This window comes from Balearica regulorum, chromosome 14, assembly GCF_011004875.1.
Source record: "Balearica regulorum gibbericeps isolate bBalReg1 chromosome 14, bBalReg1.pri, whole genome shotgun sequence".
Taxonomy (NCBI): Eukaryota; Metazoa; Chordata; class Aves; order Gruiformes; family Gruidae; genus Balearica; species Balearica regulorum.
Window position 1 is genome coordinate 14,039,931 of NC_046197.1, and position 22,187 is coordinate 14,062,117.

Below are 22,187 nucleotides of genomic sequence, written 5' to 3' on the forward strand. Positions count from 1 at the left end.
CATCATCCTGCTTAGTTGAACACAGCTGCTCTTTACCCTCGGATAGACAGGCACTCGCCACCCCTTACTGATATAAAAGAAAACCCTAACAAAACGAGGCTTTTGTTTTTAATTTATTTTGCAAATCTACCAGTTCATTTTATGAAAGTATGAAATCCTATGTGGTTACATTAAACAGTTACACTACAATCCAGGTAATACAAATAACCGCTACAAAGTTAGTTTTAGGTACTCTTGGGTAACAAGTAGATTTAATGTTATTTAAAATAAAAATAAGTCACAAAGAAGAGAAAAATAGCCTGGTGATTGTCAAAGAATTTAGTTTAAAGCAAGGAAACCAATGTAGACTCTTCTTGTCCTACAAAAAGTTAAGAGAGGAACACTGACATTTACATCATCTTTCAATGTTTATGTTCAATTAGACACATCAAAAAATTTAAGTGCACACATCTACTCAAGATAACAAGAAGAGTTCACAAGTTGTTTGGAAACCAGTGTGAAGTTTCATTCTCTGGAAATTACATTTTCAGTATAACATTACCATCATCCTTGCTTTCAGATGCATAAAAATCCTGTAATATCATTTGTAAAACACACTAGAGCTTCAAATCTGCTCTAATTCAATTCAGTGGGAGTAGGATCAGTCCCTACGTTTAATAAGTACTCCTGATTTACTGAAATCCTTATAAAACAGCCTCCTTCCCAGGAATAAAATTAATTTAGCAAACAAAATACTGTAATAATTCAGGAAAACTCTTAGCTTTACTATCCCACAATTGACACTGCAACCGCATTTCTGAGGACCTTTATGCACAATCATTCCTTCCTCTCCACCAGCAAGAGGACACACAAAGACATCAAGTAACTGTGCCTAGTAAGAACTTGGAGCTATGTAAATAAAGTATAAAAATCAAAGCACAGATTGAACTAATCCAGAAACTGTTCTCCTGACACCTATCTGACACACCTATGGTGTCATTCTGCTGCCTGTAAGCTGCCACTTCTGATGACACATCTGTCAATCACAATTGCATAACAGCTTCTTAAGAAGCAATTAAATGGAGCTTTGATTTTGTAGCTGCATCTCTACATTGCATATGTAGTTGGGGGCAAAATGTCCAAGAAGCTGCTACTGTACATAATGCAACAGTTTCACAGTAGCAAGGAGAGCTGTTTATGGGGAAAAAAAGCAGGTGCAGGTACAATCCTGATGGCCTGTGGCACAAAGGAGATTAGAAAAGTTCATTTTCTCCTGTTGCCTTCACCTCTTTCAACTAGGACATCCAAAATGATACAAACCCTCAAATCTCCACTCATGCATGTGCAACAAACCTGCAGACCTCACTGTAGTACAGGAGTGAAACCAGCAGCATCTTGGCAGGGCTTCTAAGAGAACTAGGCATTTATCCACAAGAGTATCTTTTAACACTGATCACCTCAAAAAACTTAAAGAAACCAGACAGGTTACACAAAACTATACAAACTTTTCACCTGGACATAAAGTGCCACCAAACTATGGAGCAAAACAGAAGTTACTGTTGAGGGCAGCAGCTATTTTAAGTGTCTACAGAAGGCTTTATTCCCCTGAAGCAGATAAAGTTTGCTACTGTCTTGGAAACGGTGCCAAGCTGGTGGGAATGCTACTATAACCAAGACCAGCAATTGTCTTCCTTCCTGACAAACAGCACCGACAGGCCAAAGCCAACTAGGCTGCATTTACTGGTGGCTGACTGCAGAACTTTCCCCAGAAGGTAATTTTAAACGGTAATAGATGCTTCGGTTTCCCATTCCCTCTTATGATACGATAAATATAATTTGTTCAGACCCTTTGTCACGAGCATGCATTACAACAGACGGCCCCACCCTGTTATTACCACTGTGCCTGCTTGTTTTCCGTTTCTACTCATGTAAATGTAATGTCAAATCCTCTTAAGAATCCTGAGCAGTCGCCCAGAATCACTTGTTCAACTGACATTTCTGTAATAATAAGGAAAGAAAAAAGAGTTGTGGGAAATTAAATGGTGCTCCTGTTGCCAAGTTGTTAAAATTATATGGCAATATGCTTCCAGTAGTTGTAAGAAATTAATTTGTGGAGTGCTTACAAGCCTTACATCTACTAAATCTCAACAGGATATAAAATGCTATTTAAGTGATACAACTTATAAATAAATGTTAAGGAGAAAAAAAAATCAGCACCAAAGAGTGAAAGAAGAAACTAGATTCTTGTCTGCACTCCGACTCCTCAAGGCTTGATCTCTACAGCTGAGGAAGCCATGCGGGAGATCTGTGGTGTAGTACTTACAGCCAGCATCCCACCTCCCTGTTCTGCCACCCCTCATCGGCGGATGAGACGCGGCACGTTCGGTAGGTTACTCCACTCCTGAGAACAGTGGCTGGCCAACAGCTCAGCCGGCCCCTCCGCTCACCACTCTCTCTGCAACTGCTCTCTGAAAGTACTAGCCAGAGCAAAGTGAGCGTCACTGCTTTTCACCTCCTTTACTATAATGTTGTTCAGATAGAAGTGCCTGAGACACCTGATCTGTAGATGAATTCATTTTTAAATTATGCCACTACATATTACTGTCATTCTTTTCTCACAACAATGTCAAATACAGTATAAAACTTTGGATTTTCTATAGTGAGTGAAATCAGCAATGTCAAAAGAAAGACAGTGCCAGCAGTGCTGTTACTGCTCCATTCTGTAAGACAGAACCAGGGTAAGGCGCTTTGGCAATCAGCACCAAGTTTAAACGACAAGCTTTGTAGCAACAATTCGCTCTCCACACGCTAGAGTACGCACAAGTTTTCTGCAGACGCATGGAAAACTGAGACCCCCTGGTTGTTCTCTAAGCTGCTTTAAAACTACAACAATTTGTTTAATCCAGCAGCAGATCCTGGTACTATTCTTTCCCTAAGTACAGTACATTTTGATAGCAACATAGAAGCACACGACACAAAACAGATTTGTTCAAGCTCACCATGGTTCTGATGGGCTACACGGACCAAGAGGCAATTCAAAAAGAGCACACAACTCAATTCATCAGGACAACACTGACTCAAAGGAATTCCAGCTCCACTTTGTGAAAGAAGAAAGAGTTCACAAAGGAAAAGATCTTATTGCAAGTTGTACTGCTCAGCTTGGCCACTTCTAATACAGATCAGAAGTATCAGAAGCTACCAAGGAGTCAAGGACAAAGAATTCCTGTTTTCTACATATTTTAAGTATACAAGCTTGCTTTAAAAAGAAAAGCCACTGCACAATATTCCAAAGTGGCTTTCCCTAAGACTTGAAATCATCAGATCAACACTGGCAGAAAATACACATTTCAGTAGCAGTTCTGGCACCTTGCGATTTGGAAAACTTGTGCATGTGGGACTGAGGCAGCTCGTTCGCAGACCCCTCTCTCGCAGTATCCTAGGGTCATCTGTGCTTCCTTCACAACAGTGCATCACTGGACTCAGCAGGTGCCTTCCTCAGAAGGTGCAAACTGGCAGCTGTCGTGAGAAACAGTGTCAATGCTCTGCACTTCTGACTGCGGGTGAATGGACACCTGAACGGCTATCTCTTGACCTTGCTCATTCATGGACCCATCGTCTGAATCCCCAGCTGGTGAATCGCTGCGCTTGATCTCTGGGTTGATGGGGTAGATCGCAGCTTGGGTACCGCAGGCTTGGGTCTGTTTTTCCTCCTCGCCAACTTCATCAGGATCATCAACTCGCACAGCCTCAAAGATCTCCTCCATGAATGCCCTGCAGTTAAGGATCAGTGGTGGAAGGGGAACGCTTCTGGCAAGTTCTTCAATGTACCGAGCAAACTCCATGGTCTTAAACTGAGTGACTTTGGCCAACTCTAGCGTTTTGGCGGATGTAATGATAGGAATACGCTTGGCTATCTCAAAAGCCTTCTGAAGCTTCTCAGCCCCTTCCGTCCTGAAGAATTCATTGATAGCCTTCTCTGTTTTGCGGAGGTGACTGCTCATCATGCACAGACGGGTTATGTTTAAAATGAGGGTGATAGCAAAGGCAACGAGGCACACAATCATGTAGTAGATACTCATGTCTCCTGAGGTGAAGATAACCCTCAGGGTGACTGTGTAATACAAGGTGTCATTACGATTAACAGCTGCACACGTGTATCGCCCTCGGTCAGCAAAGTTGACCTTTGTGATGTTAAGGGAATTGTCAGCAATCCTCCACCGTCCACCTGGAGATTCAAAACAAATAAACTGAGTTAATGAAACAAAAAAATCACTTGGTAAACTAGACACATGCCGTTTCCTCCATCAACAGGAGACGGAGCTTGGAAGTCAGCAGTCCATTTCTAGCATAATACAAACAGCACACAAAGGAATGAAATTTCCTTTTCGGGCTTGTGATACAGAAAGCCATAACCCAGTTACCAAGCCTACTGCTTAATGGTAAATTAGTCTGCATGCTTGCTACACTGGTTCTTCTGCTTTCTCTCATCCCCAGTTTTTCGTGTGCTTTTGGACTACTAGCTCTTTCTGACAGGGAACCTAATTCTTAACTAGTGCTTCTCACTCACTGCGTAACACTGTGTTGAAAGACTGTCCTCTATAAAGTCTAATTTTCCATACGTTCAGAGTCAAAAGTCAAGTGACCCATGAAAAAGATGAGAGTCTGTAAATGGCTCTGCTGGCAAAAGAACCCAGGATTTTCTTCAGACACAGTTTTCTGCTGAGCATGCAGTGCTGATATACAAAACCCACGTAAAAAGAAATCAATAAAAGAAGCTAGCTTTATACAGTATTTCCTATGCATTTATAACTTAGGGGAAAAACTGTTTTCATAACTCATTCTTCTAATTATTCTGCTTTGAACTAATCTCCAGATGGCATTATAACTACAAGGAGGTTACTGAATACTTAAGGCAGAAAGATGGCCTCCGAGAAGATCCTATCAATTAGCTCAATGACCTTCATTAATACTAACAGAATAGAGAAAACCACATGCGCTTCTAAGACATTATTTTTTGAAAATTAAAAACTACAGGGACAGAAGTATAAGAGCCAATAGCTAGGCGAATAAATTCTTCCTCTATACAAAAGGGTTAAATAGCATGTGTTTCATTGTTGGCCATTACAAACTGCATTAGCTTCCACAGTCTTACTGGTGTATAAACCAGGAAAGAAATGTAGTAAGTTATGCCATACTTTAAAAAATCCTGTAACAAAATTAATGCCCTGATTGCCAGCTGGAAAAGGTCACAAGTTGTGAAGAATTGTGTTTAGTTCACATGTTTGGAAAAATAGAATATTAACCAGAGCAGTAATAAATAAAAACATCAGTTAGTATCTGGTAGGAAGCTGATTAATTTCTTCTGTATTGAATACTGTGATGCCTCGTGAACAAAATGATTCTGTGGGGCAACATAGCAGGATGCATGGGCTAGGACAGAAAAACTCAGGTACAATTCACACGCCACATGCCAGAGGGCAAAGGGCTCTGTCTTGCTCTCTCCTTATCTCCCAACTGTAAAAATGGGAGGATAGGAAGAGAAAATGGTAATAAAGTCCCAGAGGTTTTCAGATACTGTATAAAAGGGGAATACTGAAGGATAGTAATCAGCAGGAAAGCTCACCTTCATCTTTCTGTTCAAGCAGGTGTCCTCTGGAGTTATACCAAAGAATATATTCGTACTGGCTGATGTTCAGTTTACATTCAATTAAAATACTGGTCCCCTCTTTGGCTATGATATCATGGTGTGCTGGAGAACTCACTAAAGCTTGAGACACTGTATGAAGTGATGCATTGAAAGACTCAAAAGCAACTGTCCTGTTAAAAGCTACATTTTCCAGTGTAAATTCAATTGAAAGATCAGCACTAACAGTCAAAATTAACAGACAATAGCTGAGCTTCATGGAAAGCTAGAGAAAATTCTTTTTTCATTTAATTTGGAGAAATGAGGTCATATGATATTAAGCTGTCTGTATTACTCTGAGATAGGAGAGGAGGCTCTTGATTTGGTCAGTGATAGAAAATGTCTTGGATCCAAACGCACTTTCAAGACCTTCAATATTAGCAGTGGAAACTGGAAATCCAACTGAAAAAAAAAAAGAATTAAGTTTATTAATGATAGCAACCTTACGGCGCATTCAAATTTCATTTCCAGTAAACAGATTTCAATTAGCATAATATAAACTGTCAGCTGAGAGGTTCCAAATCAGAGCTTTGCTCAGAATACAGTAATGAAACTAGAGTAAGAAGGCATTAGCACAACCTTCAGTCTTCTAGATGTTCATCTTCCTATCCAAATAAATAATCTCAGGAACAATAATAATTAAGGGGAAAAGGTTTTTAAAAAAGAACATATTGTTCAGACTACTCGAAATGCATAACTATCTTTAGGGTCAGAAAGTACATTCTGCATTTGCTAACAGAGAAAAAGTGCTTTCTTAACAGAGGAAGAAAAGCAAGGAAGAGGACATAATTTCTGCCACCCTCCCCACCAATATCAAAGTGCTTTTAAGCCCTTGTTTTCTAAAGCCATTCTTTCATTTAGCATCTAAAAAAAAAAACCAAAGCACACACCCATCTGATTGTTAGCATTTATACATCTACTTACTTGATTTTAGAGGCACAATCAGTGTTAAATGTCTAAATACTATATGATGTGCTTATAGTTTCTTGTGTTGGGAAAAATCTCTTGGCAGTTATCTACAGCCACTGAGAGGAAGTCCCTTTCTGAATATCAGGACACTGATGTCCAAACATATTTCCTTTTTTGCAATCTCTCTTGCTGTTGCCACTGTAATTTCTAACTCTGCCCCTTTTTATCTTGTTTGTTTTACAATAAGCTCCTGTTGAAAATCTTTTACTTTATGCTGCTACATCTCAGCACTTGTATCTTGTTTATCATCTTCTCTACCCAAGTTTCACAGCAATTTGAAAAATTGTTTTGTCTAGAGACAGAATTTACACTCTTCAAACTAATGTGCACAAAAGATACTTTAAGACATTAGGATACAGGCTTTAATTGTATGTTCTTTGCACACAAGGATTTTCCCTTTTTAAAAGCCAGAATAAAACAAACTTGTAACAAAATGAGATGACACCAATAAGAGAAATTCTGTAACCAATTTTCCTGGAAGCCTGATTCAAGAAAATTTCTAATCCAATGTGCATTCCCAATGTGCGTTATGTTTCCATCTAGACTGCTCCAGAGCCCTAAAAAACAATTTACAAAGTACAGAAGCCTCAAGCCAAAATGTTACCTTAAAGAATATCTGACTTCATCCCCTTGACTATGTGACTTCAAATTTATCATCTTTTCTTCTACCAATAACAAATACTAGTAGAGGTGAATTTCATAAATATAACAAAACAAAGGAATACATTTTCTTAATAAATAATGCAGACACTTCTCATCCTTCCAGAATCACTAGTTAACACTGCCTAAAGCAGACAGAAATTCTATCACTTATGAAGCATAATTTAATATAAATAAATACCAGTCATTTGTACTAATTGTCTTTTCAGCAGAGAAAAATTAAGCATATTCAAGAACGGGAAAAACTGCTGATAACACAATACTCAGACTGGGAATTTTTTTTAAGTTGAAGTTAATTCAACTTAAATTCAAGGTCAAAACAGATTCCAGACTTAACATCTGATGAGAAACGTGTATCTGACCCGTTTCTGTTGTGGCTGTTGCCAATTTAATAAAGGCGGCAAAGACAGCTGTGTCCAACTCTCCTTCAAGCTTGACTAACCACCTCACCCACTGAATCCTGCAAGAGAAACTGGAAAACAGGCCCTCCGCTTGTTTTTCTGTAAACAGCAATCCCTTCATCTGCCCTCTTATTTTTTTATTGGTCCCACTCTGTTTTCTATCATGCCTCTTGTCCATTCATTTAAGAAGAGACCAGCGCAAAGAACTCAATTATGCCATTGTGCTGAAGAAGCTACTTTCCCACAGCTAAACGGTTAAAAAGTACCAAGGGCTCTTTTGTTCCTGCTTTCCATCAGTTACACTTTAAAGAAAGGTTACTGAGTCCTGCTGCCTCCAGAGAAGAGCATCCCAGTCACATCACCTGCACAGGCCTGAAAAAAAACCCCAATACTAAGGTTGCTGCTGATCAACAACTATTCTTCTGTTTGAAGGAGTGGTCTTAGCCTTCCTTTTTTAGACCCCTAGCATTTTCTGAGGGTTTCAGACCCTTCAGAAGGCTGGTGACAACTTGGTAACCTTGTGCAGATTTCTCAAAGGCAGGCTGCGGCTTGTTAGTAGTTTGCGGACCGCTGACATTTGGATTGCCGGCATTGCCATTTGAGTGTCTGTCACAGCTTGCGCTAGCAAACGATATGCGGTCACAGATCTTCAACATGCATTGCTCCACGACGCAGCTGCCTTCAGTTAAAAATGCCACTGCACTTAATGGCTTCTGCACGCATTGGAACTTGACTTCACAGCTTTTGATGCAGTTACAACTGATGATAGCGCTGCAGTGAAGACAAACCCTCATCTTCAGTAGTGAATCAAACACACAGAATAACTTCCAATCTTCCAAAACAATAACCTCCCAACTAATAATGTTTTAGATTTATTAAAGAAAAATTCTGGTACCTCCTGTACCTTGCCTGTGTTATTGTCATTTTAAATTATTAAATTTAAATTGTTAGATTTCCAAGTGTCTGTGACACTCCTCCTGAAACCTCAATTATTTAACACAAGAAATACTCAGCAACATTTTCCCTCATAAGAATAAGATAATTATCTTCAGTAATTGCATATGCTCTCCACTATATTTGCACTGAGCTTGCATAATGTATAAAACATCGGTGATGGGTCATTGAATTTTATTATTAAACTCTTCGAGGTCTGATTTATTAGAAATTGTTTGTCACATTTCGCTTTTGGAAAAGCCATTATTGCTAAGCAGACAATGATCTCTCACTACTGAGCACTGAGGAAAATAAAATAGTTTGGGGACTCCATATTCTTCAACCATGACACTTATGCAAAACAGCTGCTGGAGCTGATAAAGGATCCAAAAAGGATAAAGTGTGAGCAGTGCCAACATCACAATTGTTCAAGAAAGCATTAATCCTAAGCAAGATGAAATGTGCAGAATAGAAACTGACTATTTTACAACTGAAGTTGAGCTCAATATATTTAACCTTTACTAAACTGTAAGTTGTAACAACAAATAGTGTTGCAAAGATAAAAATCTGCGATGCATACACTTGTATGAGTCATCTTTGGCTCTTATCCTGAAAAAGTGTATGTATGTTTAACTGAGAGCACTATAAGTGGTCCCACTGAGGTCAATGGAAGTACTGACAGTACTTAAAATTACGCACATTTATAAGGCACTGCAAAATTGGGGCCCAAGAGGTTGCAAGTTATATGGCTTTACACTCGCTGCTCGTAACATCATTTCATACCTGGAGAAAAGCAAAGCAATAAACCGAGAGACATCTGACAGACCGCAGACTGCTCTAACTGACTGCCACTTCTGGCACGCACCGTGGAAACGTATTTTGGCATTTACAACAAGCTAACTGGTAATAATGCACGCTAAAGAGATCTAAATGGTTCACTTTTGCACAGAGCACACCTTCCTACCCGCGGTGTGACATTTTGCAGAAATAAGGCTGCTGTGACCATCCCGTGAGACCCCTCTAACCCTCTTTCAAACCAGGGAGCAGCATTTGGCGGAGCCCGTTAAGACATTAACTCCTGGAAAGTTGAAAATAGATGGTGTGCTCTCGACAAGAGGCACGGTCCCAGCACAGGAGAGGCTGCAGGGGGGGTTCACCTTCTGCCGGGACCAGCGAAGGCACCCGCAGCCCAAAAAAACCAAGGTAAGGTGCAAACGGTCAGGAGAGCAGGGCAGATCTCACCCGGCGTCGCTGCCCTACGGCACGTGGTGTCTTGCGTGTACGTGGTGCCTGGGCTGCCCGACACGCGTCGTGGGGTAACTCACGAAGGACACGGGATCAGCCACACACAAGAACAAGCTTTTTTTTCCCCTGCTGTCAGCTAAAACCGCTCAGGGACAAAACTCCACAGAACGGGAACCCTGTCCCCAGCAGCCCCGGCCCCACGCGCGTCCACGTTCGGTCGGGGAAAAACCCCGCTCAAGGCTGCAGGGAACACGGTGTACGTCCACACTGCTCACACCGCAACCCAGAAAACCCAGGCCATGCCGGCCTGACGTCACAGGGGCATGGCGTCACACCAGAAGACCGCCCCCCCCCTCGTCCCCCGGCAACATCTCCATGCCAAAACAGCGCGGTAAGAAACGGGCCCCCGACTTCTCCCTCAGCAGCGGGGTGGGCGCGGAGGGCCTGCGCGCCGCTGCGCCGTTCCCCCCGACTCCGACGCCGCCAGGTAAAACCTGGCGTCACCGTAACGCCGTGAGGTAGCGGTACACCGTTCTCACCGGGAGGAGGGTGGCCGGGCCCGACCCACCCCGCACCGCCTCACACCGCCACTGCCGCCGGTCCCGCCGCCCGGACCTGTTTCCCCGCGCGCTCTTCCGGGCTGGGCCGCACTTCCGGGGTCAGCCGGCCCGTGCCGCTCTGCGCCTCGCCTCGATGGTTACGGTCCGCCCGGTGGGGGGGAGCGCGGAGCTGGCGGGGCGGCCCGGCCCGGCCTGGCGGGTGAGGCACCGCACCGGGGCGGCGGAGCGGCCTTCGGAGGGCCGGGGGCACAAGGGGCTCGAAGGGACCTTCTGTGGGACGGGGCGTCCTAAGGGAAGGGGGGGCTCTGGGGCACCCGTGGGTCCGCTATGTGCAGACAGCCCCGTGTGGGGGTTATGGGGCCCGGGGGGGGCGGGGGTGTCTCCCGGGGAAGCGAAGACAGAGGGAGGCCCCCAGGGCTGGGGAGCGCAGGGGGGTGCCCTGGGTGGGGACGGGCCCGGCGGGGTGCCCCGGGGGTGCTGGGGCTGCCGCGGGGTGAGGGGTCCCTGCCACAGCCGCTGCGGGGGGCAATGGGGCTGTGGGGGCCCTGCCTGTCACCCAGCGCTGCCCTCTCCGCGGGGGCTGCTGTCTGCCCCCTCGCTAAGGCCGACAAAAGCCGGGGGGGGGGGGGGGGGATAGCTGCCCTGACTGCATCAGAGGCCGCCTCTGCGGGGGCGATGCTGGGGGGCCGTGGGATGCTCGGAGCGACCCTGCCTGTCCCTGCCTGTCCCTGCCTGTCCCTGCCTGTCCCTGCCTTCAGGTTACCGCCCTGGAGCTGGTGAAGTGCTGCCAGCAAAGCCAGTGGGAGGGAGAGACCTCTGCCCCGTGAGCAGGCCGCAGCATGGCAGCCCCGTTCGTGGGCACCGTCATCCCCAATGTGCGGCGTCGGGGCTGGTTGCTCTGGCAGCTGGAGCGTATTTCAGATTCTGGGTGGTGGTAATGCCATGGCGAAGCTCACCCCTAAATACGGAAGCGAACTGGTTGCTGCCTCCCTACCTGCCCAGCTTTCTGACAGCTATCCCGTCGTATGTGACACCCGTCAAAGCAGCTGTCCCAAGCAATTTGTTTTCGCTTTTTTTTTTGGTGAAGCAAGTCATGGATGTAATTATCTGAGGACCTTCTGTACCTTTCATTTGCTTTTCAGAGTTAGCAACCTGTTTCTTTCCTGCGGAGAGGGCGTGTTGGTTAGATAAAGCCATGTGTTTTGTGGGACTTTAAACTTCCAAGTGTGACATTCTTCCAGTCAGACGTAACTCGGTGTACACACTCCCTTAAAAACATAATCTGTTTGTGCGGGTATGTGTGGCAACATGAAGGGATTTTTGTCTTAGTTGTGTTTAAATAAAATGTGATGCTTTTGAACTAATGTCAAAGTGTACAAGGGAGTGATTATTTTATCTGCTTTGCTTTCTACGAATGTTCATAGTCATGTCCGAGAGAGACAGTGGTGAAAATCTGGAAGAAGATACCTGTTACAAAGATGAAAATGAACAGAAAGCAGAGGAACTCAGCTGCGCTGAGAGCAGTGAAGAAAGAGAGCAAGAGCTTGAGCCTGTGCCTATGACTCGGAAAAGACCTGAACCCAAACCCCCCAGCCAGCCTGCTGCCACAGAAAAGCCCGCAGCTGAAACCCTCAAGGTATGTTCCTGTGCTTGCTCTGAATAACGTGACTTCACATTTCATGGCTTTATGCACAGAAGAATTTTGGCTGTAAGCCTCACGGCTTTTTTGAAAATTCACATTGCTCTTTATCTGCAAAGAAAAAGCTGCCCCAAAGTTAGACATCACAGACTGCTTGTGTTCTTCTCCTCACCATAATACCTGCATCACTCTTTCCTGCTGTTCTTCATTAAAGGTCTCAGATTCTCCTGCTGCAGTTCAGACAGGATGGGGGTACTGGGGAAGCTGGGGGAAATCTCTTCTGTCAACTGCGTCTGCTACCGTAGCTACTGTAGGTAAGGCTCTTTCTGGTATTTGATAAATATTTTAACTGTACCTCAGTTCTCAAGCTAGTGCTCTTGAGCTTGTTTCTAGAGAAGGGGATTTCTGTTACAGAAGCAATTATTGGAAAAATGTCAAGAGAATTGTTCAAGTAAAGGGGAAAATTTGTACCAAAAGTTACAGTAAGATTAGAGGGATACACACAGCCAAAATTACTTTCAAGTTTTTAAGATGTTTGCATCATTTTCAGCTGGTGTTTTAAACTGGTATTCAGCTGGTACTTGATTTAAAAGCTGAGATGAAACCTGCGTACATTACATTGGTAAGCAATGGATAGTAGTAGCTTTTAGTGCTGGTTAAACTGTCTTGAACAGGAGGAATCCATAATAATAATAAAAATATGCAGCCCTAATCCTGTTTCTGTTCTGATTTCTCTCGTATGTCATGGTTAAAGTACTACTGCTGTCTTCTCTAGGTCAAGGTATTTCAAATGTCATAGAAAAAGCAGAAACAACCCTTGGGATCCCCAGTCCTAGTGAAATGTCTTCAGGGACTAGAGAGACTACAAGAGGTCAGTTTTTACTGCATGAAAACAACACTGAAACATTTCTCATAATCAGCCCCAAAATAGCATCACCTTACTCTGCATCTTGCACATTTTCTGTGTGCTAAAATAACACTCTGTTGCTTACTTCTGTTAGCTCTGAAAAGTATGTAGGGAAATAATCCCAATTCTAGCCCTGCTCCTGGCTGATGCTCGGTGTTTGTTAGTTTTCTCAACTCTGCAGCTGACAGGATCTTTTTTTGGGAGTGAGGAAGTTAATTTCCTGTCTTCTAATGCAGGAAGTGAGAATCCTGGTGCTAGCAGCACAGATGCAGTTGATGATGGCAGTTCCTTTCCTATTGCTGGGGCTCTTGGAGTTTTATCAACCATCTCTACAGCTGTCCAAAGCACAGTGAGTGAGTTGGGAATGCAGGAGAAAGTGGGTTTAAGAGAGCATTGGGTTTTCTGCCTTTTGTCTGAAACATTCTAAGAGGAAACTTTTCATTTTGACTTTTGTGGGATGAATGGTGAGAAACTGTTTCAACCTTCAGTCTTTATCCTGCACCTTGCTTCTAACTGGCGCTTGAGTAAGTTGTCTTGAATTGTGATAATTCCGTATTAAATGTTGGTACGTAACAAAAAAACCTAATGGTGGACCGTGTGGTGCATGCATTCCCCTGCACGTCACTTCTGTACTCTGTTATCTCTGCTCCCTTCCTTTAGAGTATTCAGGTAAATGCAGGGTCAGACTCATTCCTGGAATATTTCCACTGATTTCCACAGAACTGTCTAGAGATTAAATCCATTCTCCTCTTCAAAAACTTCTGTGAAACTAGCCCAAATTGCTTAGAAATCAGCTTGTTCCTGTGACCATGAGAAATGCACTTCAGAGGAACCCATTACCCTTAGAAACTGCTTTTGTGATCTGCTGTCTTGTCAATTTGCCCATGAATCTGAACGAGCCGCAGATGGAAAGCTTGCTTCTGCTTTTAAGGCTTGGACAAGACTTAGCAACCAAACCCCACAGGTCCAGTGTTTTCTGATTGGAAGGATGAGAACTAAATACTTTAATACTTTAATGTGCTGAGAACTAATCTGTTCACAAAATGTATTTCCTATCAGATTGCTGTAGCTGCCTGGGTGCTGTATTAAACTGTTGGATGATAATGTATCATTGATCTTTCCCTGTCCTTCCACTCTGTGGCGATTAGGGTTGAATTTTAGGGTGACAAGGACCGATTTGGCTTGTATGTGAGTGTCTGGTGTAACATTGCTGATATAAATCCTCCAATTCAATTTCTTCAGTTGTATAGTCTTCTGTGAGTTTTATGTGCTGTCTGTATCCAAATCTGATTCCTAGGGAAAGAGTGTTATTAGTGGAGGTCTGGATGCCTTGGAATTCATCGGGAAAAAGACAATGGATGTAATAGCTGAGGGAGATCCTGGATTCAAAAAAACAAAGGGCCTAATGAACAGAAACTCTACGTTATCTCAGGTATGGCAGTTCCACGTCAGCTCCTCGTTGGTTTCTCTCATTTCTTCTCCCTTCTTTTGTGGTCCTGTCATTAAGCGACCATTTACTATTGAACCAAAAGCCTTCTCCTCCCATATTCTGTATCTTTTGGTACTGACCTGAGTCCTCTGCTTTTCTTTTTCAGGTCTTACGAGAGGCAAAAGAGAAAGAAGAGCAGCAGACAGCTACGGAGGTTACCATGGCTACAGAGAAGAAAGCCCATTATGGGTTACTGTTTGATGAGTTTCAGGGTCTTTCGCATCTGGAAGCCTTAGAGATCCTTTCCAGAGAGAGTGAATCAAAGGTAATGGCCTTGAGCAATTTGCCTTCTATTTTGAGTTCAGTTGAGCAGGGAAAAAAAAAAGATTAGAAATATACGTATATACATGTAAAATCAGGTGCTCAGAACTTGCTATAAAATGATAGATTACACAACTTCACTTTGACCCCTGCATTATGATGTGGTGTTTACCCTGGGAGCATTGTGTCCTGTCCTGGACTCCCAGAGCTGTTCTCTTTACCCAGCTAGCCTCAGTTCCTGCGTGTCTTCAACAACTTACCACAAATTACTCTCTCGTCATACCCACTTGTTTGCCGCCTTGCTCTGGAGAAGAGGAGAGTATTCTAAGCACAGCAGATTGTCCTCTCCGTTGTGGAGCAGGGAGGAGGGCAGATCAGCATGTAATTTCAGAAGTCATTCACTTTTTTTATGAAAGAAATTATTTGAATAACTCCTTAAGAAGCCATTATTATCTAATGAGACTTCAGAAATAGGTCTTTTTCCCTTTCTTCCTTCCCATAGGAAAATACCACTTTCTCATTAATATCAGTCTGTAATGTTTTTACATGTGATGTAAACCAGTGCTACCTCTTCATGCTGTTTCTTTTTCTTGTTGGAGTTATGATTCTCTCTTGGGCTGTGCTGCCCCTAACTAGGTGAAATCAGTTCTAAATGCCCTCTCTGGAGAAGAGTTGGACACACTGAAGGAGGAAATGGAGCAACTCAAAGAAGCTTTTTCTTTACCTGAATTCTTTGAAGAAGAGGAGGAAGAAAAGAAGGGTAAGAGAGCCCTAGGTTCTGGGAGGAGAAGCTGGTTCTCAATTAAATTCTCAGTGCAGAACCAACCAGCCCTGACATCACTAGCAATGGGCATGATGACAAAGTTAAGTTATTCTTTAGCTGAATGCTTAATCGTAAAGCCATCTGTGGCCAGGAGCAGGACAGGTAGCTTCATCTCTGGAAAGCTGCTGTGCATTAATTCTGTAGCAGGAGCAATTTCTCGCCAGAGCAGGATTAGAGTTGCTTGACTCCTGGGCAGTTCATACAACTGACCATGAGCCAAAATGCAAATTCAAAGAGATGCTGGGTTCCCCTGACCATGAGGGAAAGACTATGAATAGAGTTGTCCAGCCTGTGGGAAAGCGAAAAGCCTTTTTATGTATTTATTTTTTAAATGAGAGTTAGCCACACAGATCGAAATGCTCAGAGGTGCCTTCCTACGCAAGAGCCATGTGATTCTTGAGGATTATGCAGATCTTAATGTAAATTTCTTGCATTGCCTTTACCTAAATGGCTCATGAGGGAGGGCTTACACACCTGCACTTGCTATCACTTAACATTTAATGTATCTTTTATACTTGCACATGATGGATCTCGCAGCCTCCCCCTCACTGCTAACGTCTGCCCTGCCGTGTATATTAGGAGAACCATAGGTTTTAAGTGATATTTCAGATTCTCCAAGGAGGTGTGCAAGTTAGTGCGTTATAAAATGCTGCCTGAGCAAAAGCTAACCTTCTGGTACTGGTATCTGCACCTTCTCAGGTTTGATCCGTTCTTGCCTGAGTTGATGATTCAAAGTGAAATAAAGGAAAGAGTTGACAGACTTGTGCATCAAAGTGCTGCTTATTCCTGTATCTGCCCTTTGTGTGGATTTTTTAACCTTATCTGTCCTTTAGGAGATGAAGAGTTCACAAAAGAAGTGACAGACTTGTTTTCAGAATTGCGTATCTCCTCAAAGCCAGACAAACTGATCACAGTGAGTTATTTCCCATCTTTTAAACACTGGAGAGATTCCTCACAGGAACTGCTGCTCAGTCCTGCTTTGCTTGTGAAAATCCCAAAGGCATTAAAACCATCTGTGTTGTAGATCCTTTGACAATGGTAGACAAGAGAGGCCTTTTCCTTTGACTTCGTGGGGCAAAATCATGTTCTGTAATGTCTGTGGCTCTGAATCAGTAGACACTGATGTGTCTTTGCCCTGTCACTGGGCAGAAATAAGTGGTGGCAAAGATAACCAGGAGCCATAAGCCTTCAGCCACCACAGTGAAATCAACATACAGTCATGAATTGAAGCCCTGCTCTTGGTACAAAGCAGCTGGTTTTACTGCGTTCAGAAGTTGGTAAGAGGTAGAATTGCCTTGCCTTCATTTCACTACCCTTCAGATCCACCAAGTGGCAGCAGCATTCTGCAAACATATTTTTAAAGTGCCTCTGTTAGTCGTGGTCTTGCTGGCAAACTCCAGCAGCGGTGCTAGAGAAATGACTGCCATGACTGCCCCCCTCAGCTACATCAGTGTAGCCAACCCTCGACAAAGTCCTGAAGGCACTAGGATCATTTGTCCTGGTTCTTCTCACCAGCTCAGGAATCATAGCTGTTTTTCCTCTAGAGAGAGCCAATACTCCATGTTTTGTGGTGTGCAGGGAGGCTTCATTCCAGGCATTAAACACTATGGCACATCTTCATGCAGGTGAGGACATCTGCTCATGAATGGATAGCACGATTCAACAGTAGTCTTCCTAAAGAAGAAGAAGAGAGTGAAGAAGACCAAGAAGTAGAATCTGGAGATGGTGACCATGATGATAAAAAATCAGTAGAGGTAACTGAGAAATGAAGGAAGAGAATATCTGACTGCAGAGTGTTTATCTGGCTGCTAAGTTACAGTTGTGATTCCCAGAGTTTATGGGTTTCTATTTCTGTGCAGATTCTGAGGTCTGAAAGGGCAGTGCAGTGGTAGTACATTGTGTGACTCACTTGTTTTAAATAATAAAAGCTGCTGGTTTTTGTATGGTATGGAGAATCTTTTTAACTCTTGCAGGATATTCATGCATTTGCCATAAGAAGTCTGGCTGAACTGACAGCATGCTCCATTGAAATGTTTCACAAAACTGCAGCTTTGTTTCTACATGGTCAGAAACAAGAGGTGACAGCCACAGACAGAGCCAAGTCCCTTTCACAGTAAGTTCATCTCTTCCTAAATTTGTAGCATATAATTACTTACATACTGATTAAACTGTCTAATAATTCTTTGCAAATCCATGGGATGCAGGGCTCTTGAATTCTGCATGTGTGTTGAAAGTTGCAATGGGTGGCATTACTATCTTCCAGCAGAATTCAGGTGTCTCTCTTTTTCCAGCTAAAAGACATTTCTTGACAAGAAAGAAGAAACTCTACTTGAAAGCTATGATATAGCCAAGAAGAAGGTTTGCCCTAAGCTTGTGCCAGTTAGCAGATAGACATTTAAAATATGACAAAGCAGTTGTAGTATAAAAGTGATTCTTAATTACCTTTTTGTTAATCATTTAGTATGTTAGGTATGTGATATTGTAAAATTACTGCAGCTAATTAGTAGATTGGTCTTACTGATAATGCATAACATGAGATTTTTCTTTTATGTCAGGAGATACTTGGCAAGTGTATGAAATATGCAGTACTTTCTAATTCAGAAAATGATGCTTGTCAGAAAAAATACCCAACTTAGTACTGTTCCTTCTTGAATGGATGTGTCTGTCCTCTGAATGCTGTTTTAGATCTTAGGCTTTAATTATGTATTTTTCCATCTTTCTCCTCCCCAATTTATTTGGGGAACTTCTGGATCTTCATACACTGTTCATATGCTCTATATATCAACTGAGGTTTAATTTAGCTTTATATGCATGGAAACAAGGTATTTGTGTTTTAGACGAATGCTAAAAGAAAGTTATTCTTGTAGACTGTATTTGCTACATGGTTTTCCCACTCTTCTTCCACAGAATGACAATTGTGCTGTGTAAAGAACTGTCAACCTTCTCTAAAGAGTTTACTACATGCTTAACAACTGCAGGGGTAAGAGTTACACCATAGTTCTTAGGAATGAGATGCGGTTAGTTGATGACAGCCTTGGGATCTTCACCACAAAGTCCTTTTTGTATTTGCACATTTATATATGTAGTTTTTTGCCTTGTGAACTCATTTTCTAGGTCAGTGTACCCCAAATTGTGGCAGCTGAATGTATGCTGAGCTTTTGAATGCCTCCTGCTGCATTCAGCCTGGCACAGGGTGTGGGGGTTGGGAATTGGTGCTGGCGGTACTAAGGAGACAGAAGAAGATAAGGTTTGTGATCCTGTTGTGGATTTCTCAAAACACTCGGGTGTTATTGAAGATAATATCATTATTTCCAAATTCTCCAGATGTCCACAGTTCATTTGAAGATGCAATGTGTGTATTCATATACACCTTGTGTTGGGCATATGTGGGTTACATTGTTATTTGCATGCTGCAAGGCAGGTCCTCTGCAGCTTGTGACTTAGCTTTCCTGTAGGGAGCAATCGTGATTTTAAACGTACGGAGGATTTAGCTTTATCTTGCTTGAAGAAATGTGATCGAATTTTCAATCAGGATAATATATGTGTGATTTCTGCAGGCCAAAGAGAAAGCAGATGTGCTGAATCCCTTAATCACTGGAGTGTTTTTGGAGGTCAGTTATGCTAAAGTTAAAACTTTAAGCTAGTACTTAAAAAATAGATATGCTGGGTTTTTTCCACTTCAGTATCCTTATGCATGCCAAGTTCTCTAACCTATGGTCTAAGATTCTGCTTACCTATCTAATAACTTAAAAGTTTTAATAAACGTCTGTAGATTTGCACAAGACATGAGTTACTTAGTGAAGAGTGAGCCTTATGTGGTCTCAGCTGACAGTTATGATGGGTCAAAAGGCATACGTTGAATTCAGCAGTCTGGATTTCTAGAATTTAAATGTCCAAAGTCAAACCTTAGACAAGCTCAGAAATTAGCATGCAAGAGTCCCAACACTTCCTAGCTGTGTAATTAGCTCTCAGTGCTTGTAAACTTCTGAGGTGTGGTAGGAAATGGGTGTTTCCTGTTGGTGTGTTCTTCCTTCCTGCCACAGCTTATTTGTGCTTCACTTTGAAACAAATTCTTCTCATCTGTTAGCAAAAACAGCAACCTACATTCAGATTGCACTTGATCTTGTTTGGCAGTTTTTAAGCCAGTGGCTTTTTTGCTTAGTGGCATAAATCCACTCAAAAACTTAGTATTAAATTGATTTCTAGAATGAAGCCTTAAAAATCTGACAAGCACTAGGCTTCTGTTTCTTATATGCATTAATCAATGCTGTTTGAAATGAGTATGTGGTTGGTAAAACTGATTGGTAGCATAATTATTCATGTGTGTATTTTGATTTTTGTTTTCATAGGCTTCAAACAGTGCTTCATATATCCAAGATGCCTTCCAGCTCTTGCTGCCTGTACTGCAGATCTCTCTTATTGAGGCTAGAACGGAACTATCGCAGCAATAAAAGTCCTTCTAATTAAGAACTGTTTGACCTTCCCACTTCATAGTTTCCGTGCTGGAGAATGATGTAATGGCTCTTATTAAAGGGAAAAAGATTAACTCTGATCGCTGCTGCAAGAACGGTGATTAAATGCAGTCTGGCAATGACAGCTCTTACAGCGCATTGAGAGATGTGATTAGCATAGTCCAGGCTGGTGGACAACGTGACAGACTTAAAGCGCAGGTTGCTTCTCTGTTTTCATGGACTGTCTGTATCTTTTCACTGAAATCCCTCTGCTGTATGTGTTAACAAGCTCTTTGGAGAAGCTCTCTGGACTGTGAAGACAATGCTGGAGAAGAGAGTAGCAGCCGGCTAGTTAAAGAGTTAGCTAAAATCATGGTGTGATTTTTGTAAGTCAGAGAGGCATAATTAGGTTTCTGATAGCTCTTTGTTGATGTTGAAGTAAATATTGGATAGGAGGTGCAAGAAAAGGCAAATATTTATGATTATGAACCTTGCAATTCCTAGGCTGGGAAGAATAGAGCAGAGAGGATTCCTTATCAAGGCGTTGTTGCTGAAGAGAAGCCCCGGCTTCCTGAAGATGTCTGTTAATGACTCAGGGATGTGGGACGGGGACTCTCACTAGGGTGCTGTTTCTAATTCTCTTGCAGAGTGCTTGCTTCAGCACAAGCTGGGAAAATGCTGATCTGGTCCTAAGAATGTGGGTACTTTTCTTTATAGCAATAAATGAGAACTGGCTAAAAGGGATTGATTTGTGTTTGGGCAATTTAATGAGAGAATTTAGGAGGAGGATTCCCCTTTTTCAGTGCAGCTTGACATGTCGGCCACAGACTGTTCACAAACTCAGGTACTGCTTTTCTCCTGTTTCTGTGTAAAAACAGTCTAATGCAATGCTCCTTCTTCTTGGAAGGTATATTAAAGTAGGGGGAGAGGAAGCAATTTGGTTCTGTTAGTGGGAGTCCTAATTTGTCTCAGAAGCTGCTCCACATATGGTATCTGATTCTTTGTGCTGTGAAAGTTCCCTGCTTTGTTCCCTTTTGCAATTTCTATCTTTTGAGGCTGCCTGTTAGGAGGGAGCAACCTCTGTTGGAATCACAAGAGCAGAAATGCACAGCTAAAATGGAACTTCAAGAAGTCCAGAATAGCTAACCAGAGGTGACTGAGTGTCACACCTGCCTCTCTACTTGCTCATTGGTAACAATGATGCTCAAATCCCATTTTGAAAATCCTCTGGGTTTTAGCAGGTCTTGCACATTTCTGCTGTACTGAAGGCTTAACGTTCCTCTGCTCTTTGTGCAGTAGAGAAGTGTTTTTATTATTAGAATACCTTTTGGCTAATGCTTTTCTGATTTTTATATATATGGAAAAAGCCTTGCCTTAGTCCTGGTTCAATCTTGAAAGGGAGAGCCTTTTTTTCATCTTAAAGGAAACTAGACTTGAATGTGTCTGGGTAAAAAAAATCTGCACTACAATAAACTATATTATTTTTTCTTCTTTACATTGATAGTATTATTAAAGAAAGGATTTGTTTTGACAACCATTTCTGTTAAGAGCTATCAAGATAGCAATGGGCACGAACAATATGAGAAGAACAAACTGTAGGTTTTTTTCTTTTCAGCCCTGATTGTGGTTTGTGGAGCTGGGTGCTGCTCTGGGGCCAGGACAGCTGGGGCTTTTGGCATGGCAGGGTACCGCCTCCTCGGGAAGAGGGCTCTGACCCCAGGCTGGGGAGTGAGAGCTCCCACAGCCAAGCTCCCAGTTCCTGCATCAGTGCAAAATGGCAGCTTTGCTCCTGCCACAAAGCCAGAATTTACAGAAATGTCAGAAGAGAGGAAATAAAGATAACATAGTTTTATGAAGCAGCAGCTGCTTTTCTTGCAGATAAATTCTACTGACCTGCAGTGCTTTAGTGCAGAGTAGTTTAATTATTAAAAGGAAATGAGGTGATTTATTTTTTTTGAAGATGCAGACTAATTCTTTTGGTCATATGCCCACCTGGATTTTGTTATAGCAGCCAATAATCAGCTGTGCACCAGCTTCACTTGTGTTCCAGTGCAAGGACTGCAATACATCGCCAACAAAAACAGTTCCACAGTTGCTGATATCTTCCTACCCAAAGGATTCATCAGAATTCAGCATCCAACTGTCTGGAGGACTTATTGCTTGGTCTTGCCTTGTGCATGAACCTAA

General features: G+C 42.6%; 2 protein-coding genes across 5 annotated transcripts; one reads left to right on the forward strand and one right to left on the reverse strand.

Moving 5' to 3' along the window:
* Window positions 1-98: 98 nt before the first annotated feature.
* On the reverse strand, window positions 99-11,615 carry MFAP3 (microfibril associated protein 3). 2 transcript variants are annotated; one of them, XM_075766626.1, is made up of 3 exons: window positions 11,425-11,615; window positions 5,603-6,064; window positions 99-4,204 (listed from the first exon to the last, which is right to left on the reverse strand). In XM_075766626.1, the coding sequence occupies exons 2-3, from the start codon at window positions 5,880-5,882 to the stop codon at window positions 3,459-3,461; spliced, it is 1,026 nt and encodes a 341-aa protein (XP_075622741.1). In that variant the 5' UTR covers window positions 5,883-6,064; window positions 11,425-11,615; the 3' UTR covers window positions 99-3,458. The 2 variants fall into 2 exon arrangements, with proteins under 2 accessions (XP_075622741.1, XP_075622740.1); XM_075766625.1 differs by lacking the exon at window positions 11,425-11,615 and adding an exon at window positions 10,410-10,526.
* FAM114A2 (family with sequence similarity 114 member A2) lies at window positions 10,256-21,495 on the forward strand. Of its 3 annotated transcripts, none has more exons than XM_075766624.1 (14): window positions 10,256-10,388; window positions 11,855-12,066; window positions 12,284-12,383; window positions 12,845-12,940; window positions 13,213-13,325; window positions 14,274-14,408; window positions 14,572-14,730; window positions 15,363-15,486; window positions 16,383-16,462; window positions 17,175-17,303; window positions 17,523-17,662; window positions 18,457-18,529; window positions 19,107-19,160; window positions 19,899-21,495. In XM_075766624.1, exons 2-14 carry the CDS (start codon window positions 11,857-11,859, stop codon window positions 19,998-20,000), a joined length of 1,515 nt encoding a protein of 504 aa, XP_075622739.1. In that variant the 5' UTR covers window positions 10,256-10,388; window positions 11,855-11,856; the 3' UTR covers window positions 20,001-21,495. The 3 variants fall into 3 exon arrangements, with proteins under 3 accessions (XP_075622739.1, XP_075622737.1, XP_075622738.1); XM_075766622.1 differs by lacking the exon at window positions 10,256-10,388 and adding an exon at window positions 10,519-10,629; XM_075766623.1 differs by lacking the exon at window positions 10,256-10,388 and adding an exon at window positions 11,561-11,724.
* The last annotated feature ends 692 nt before the right edge of the window (window positions 21,496-22,187 follow it).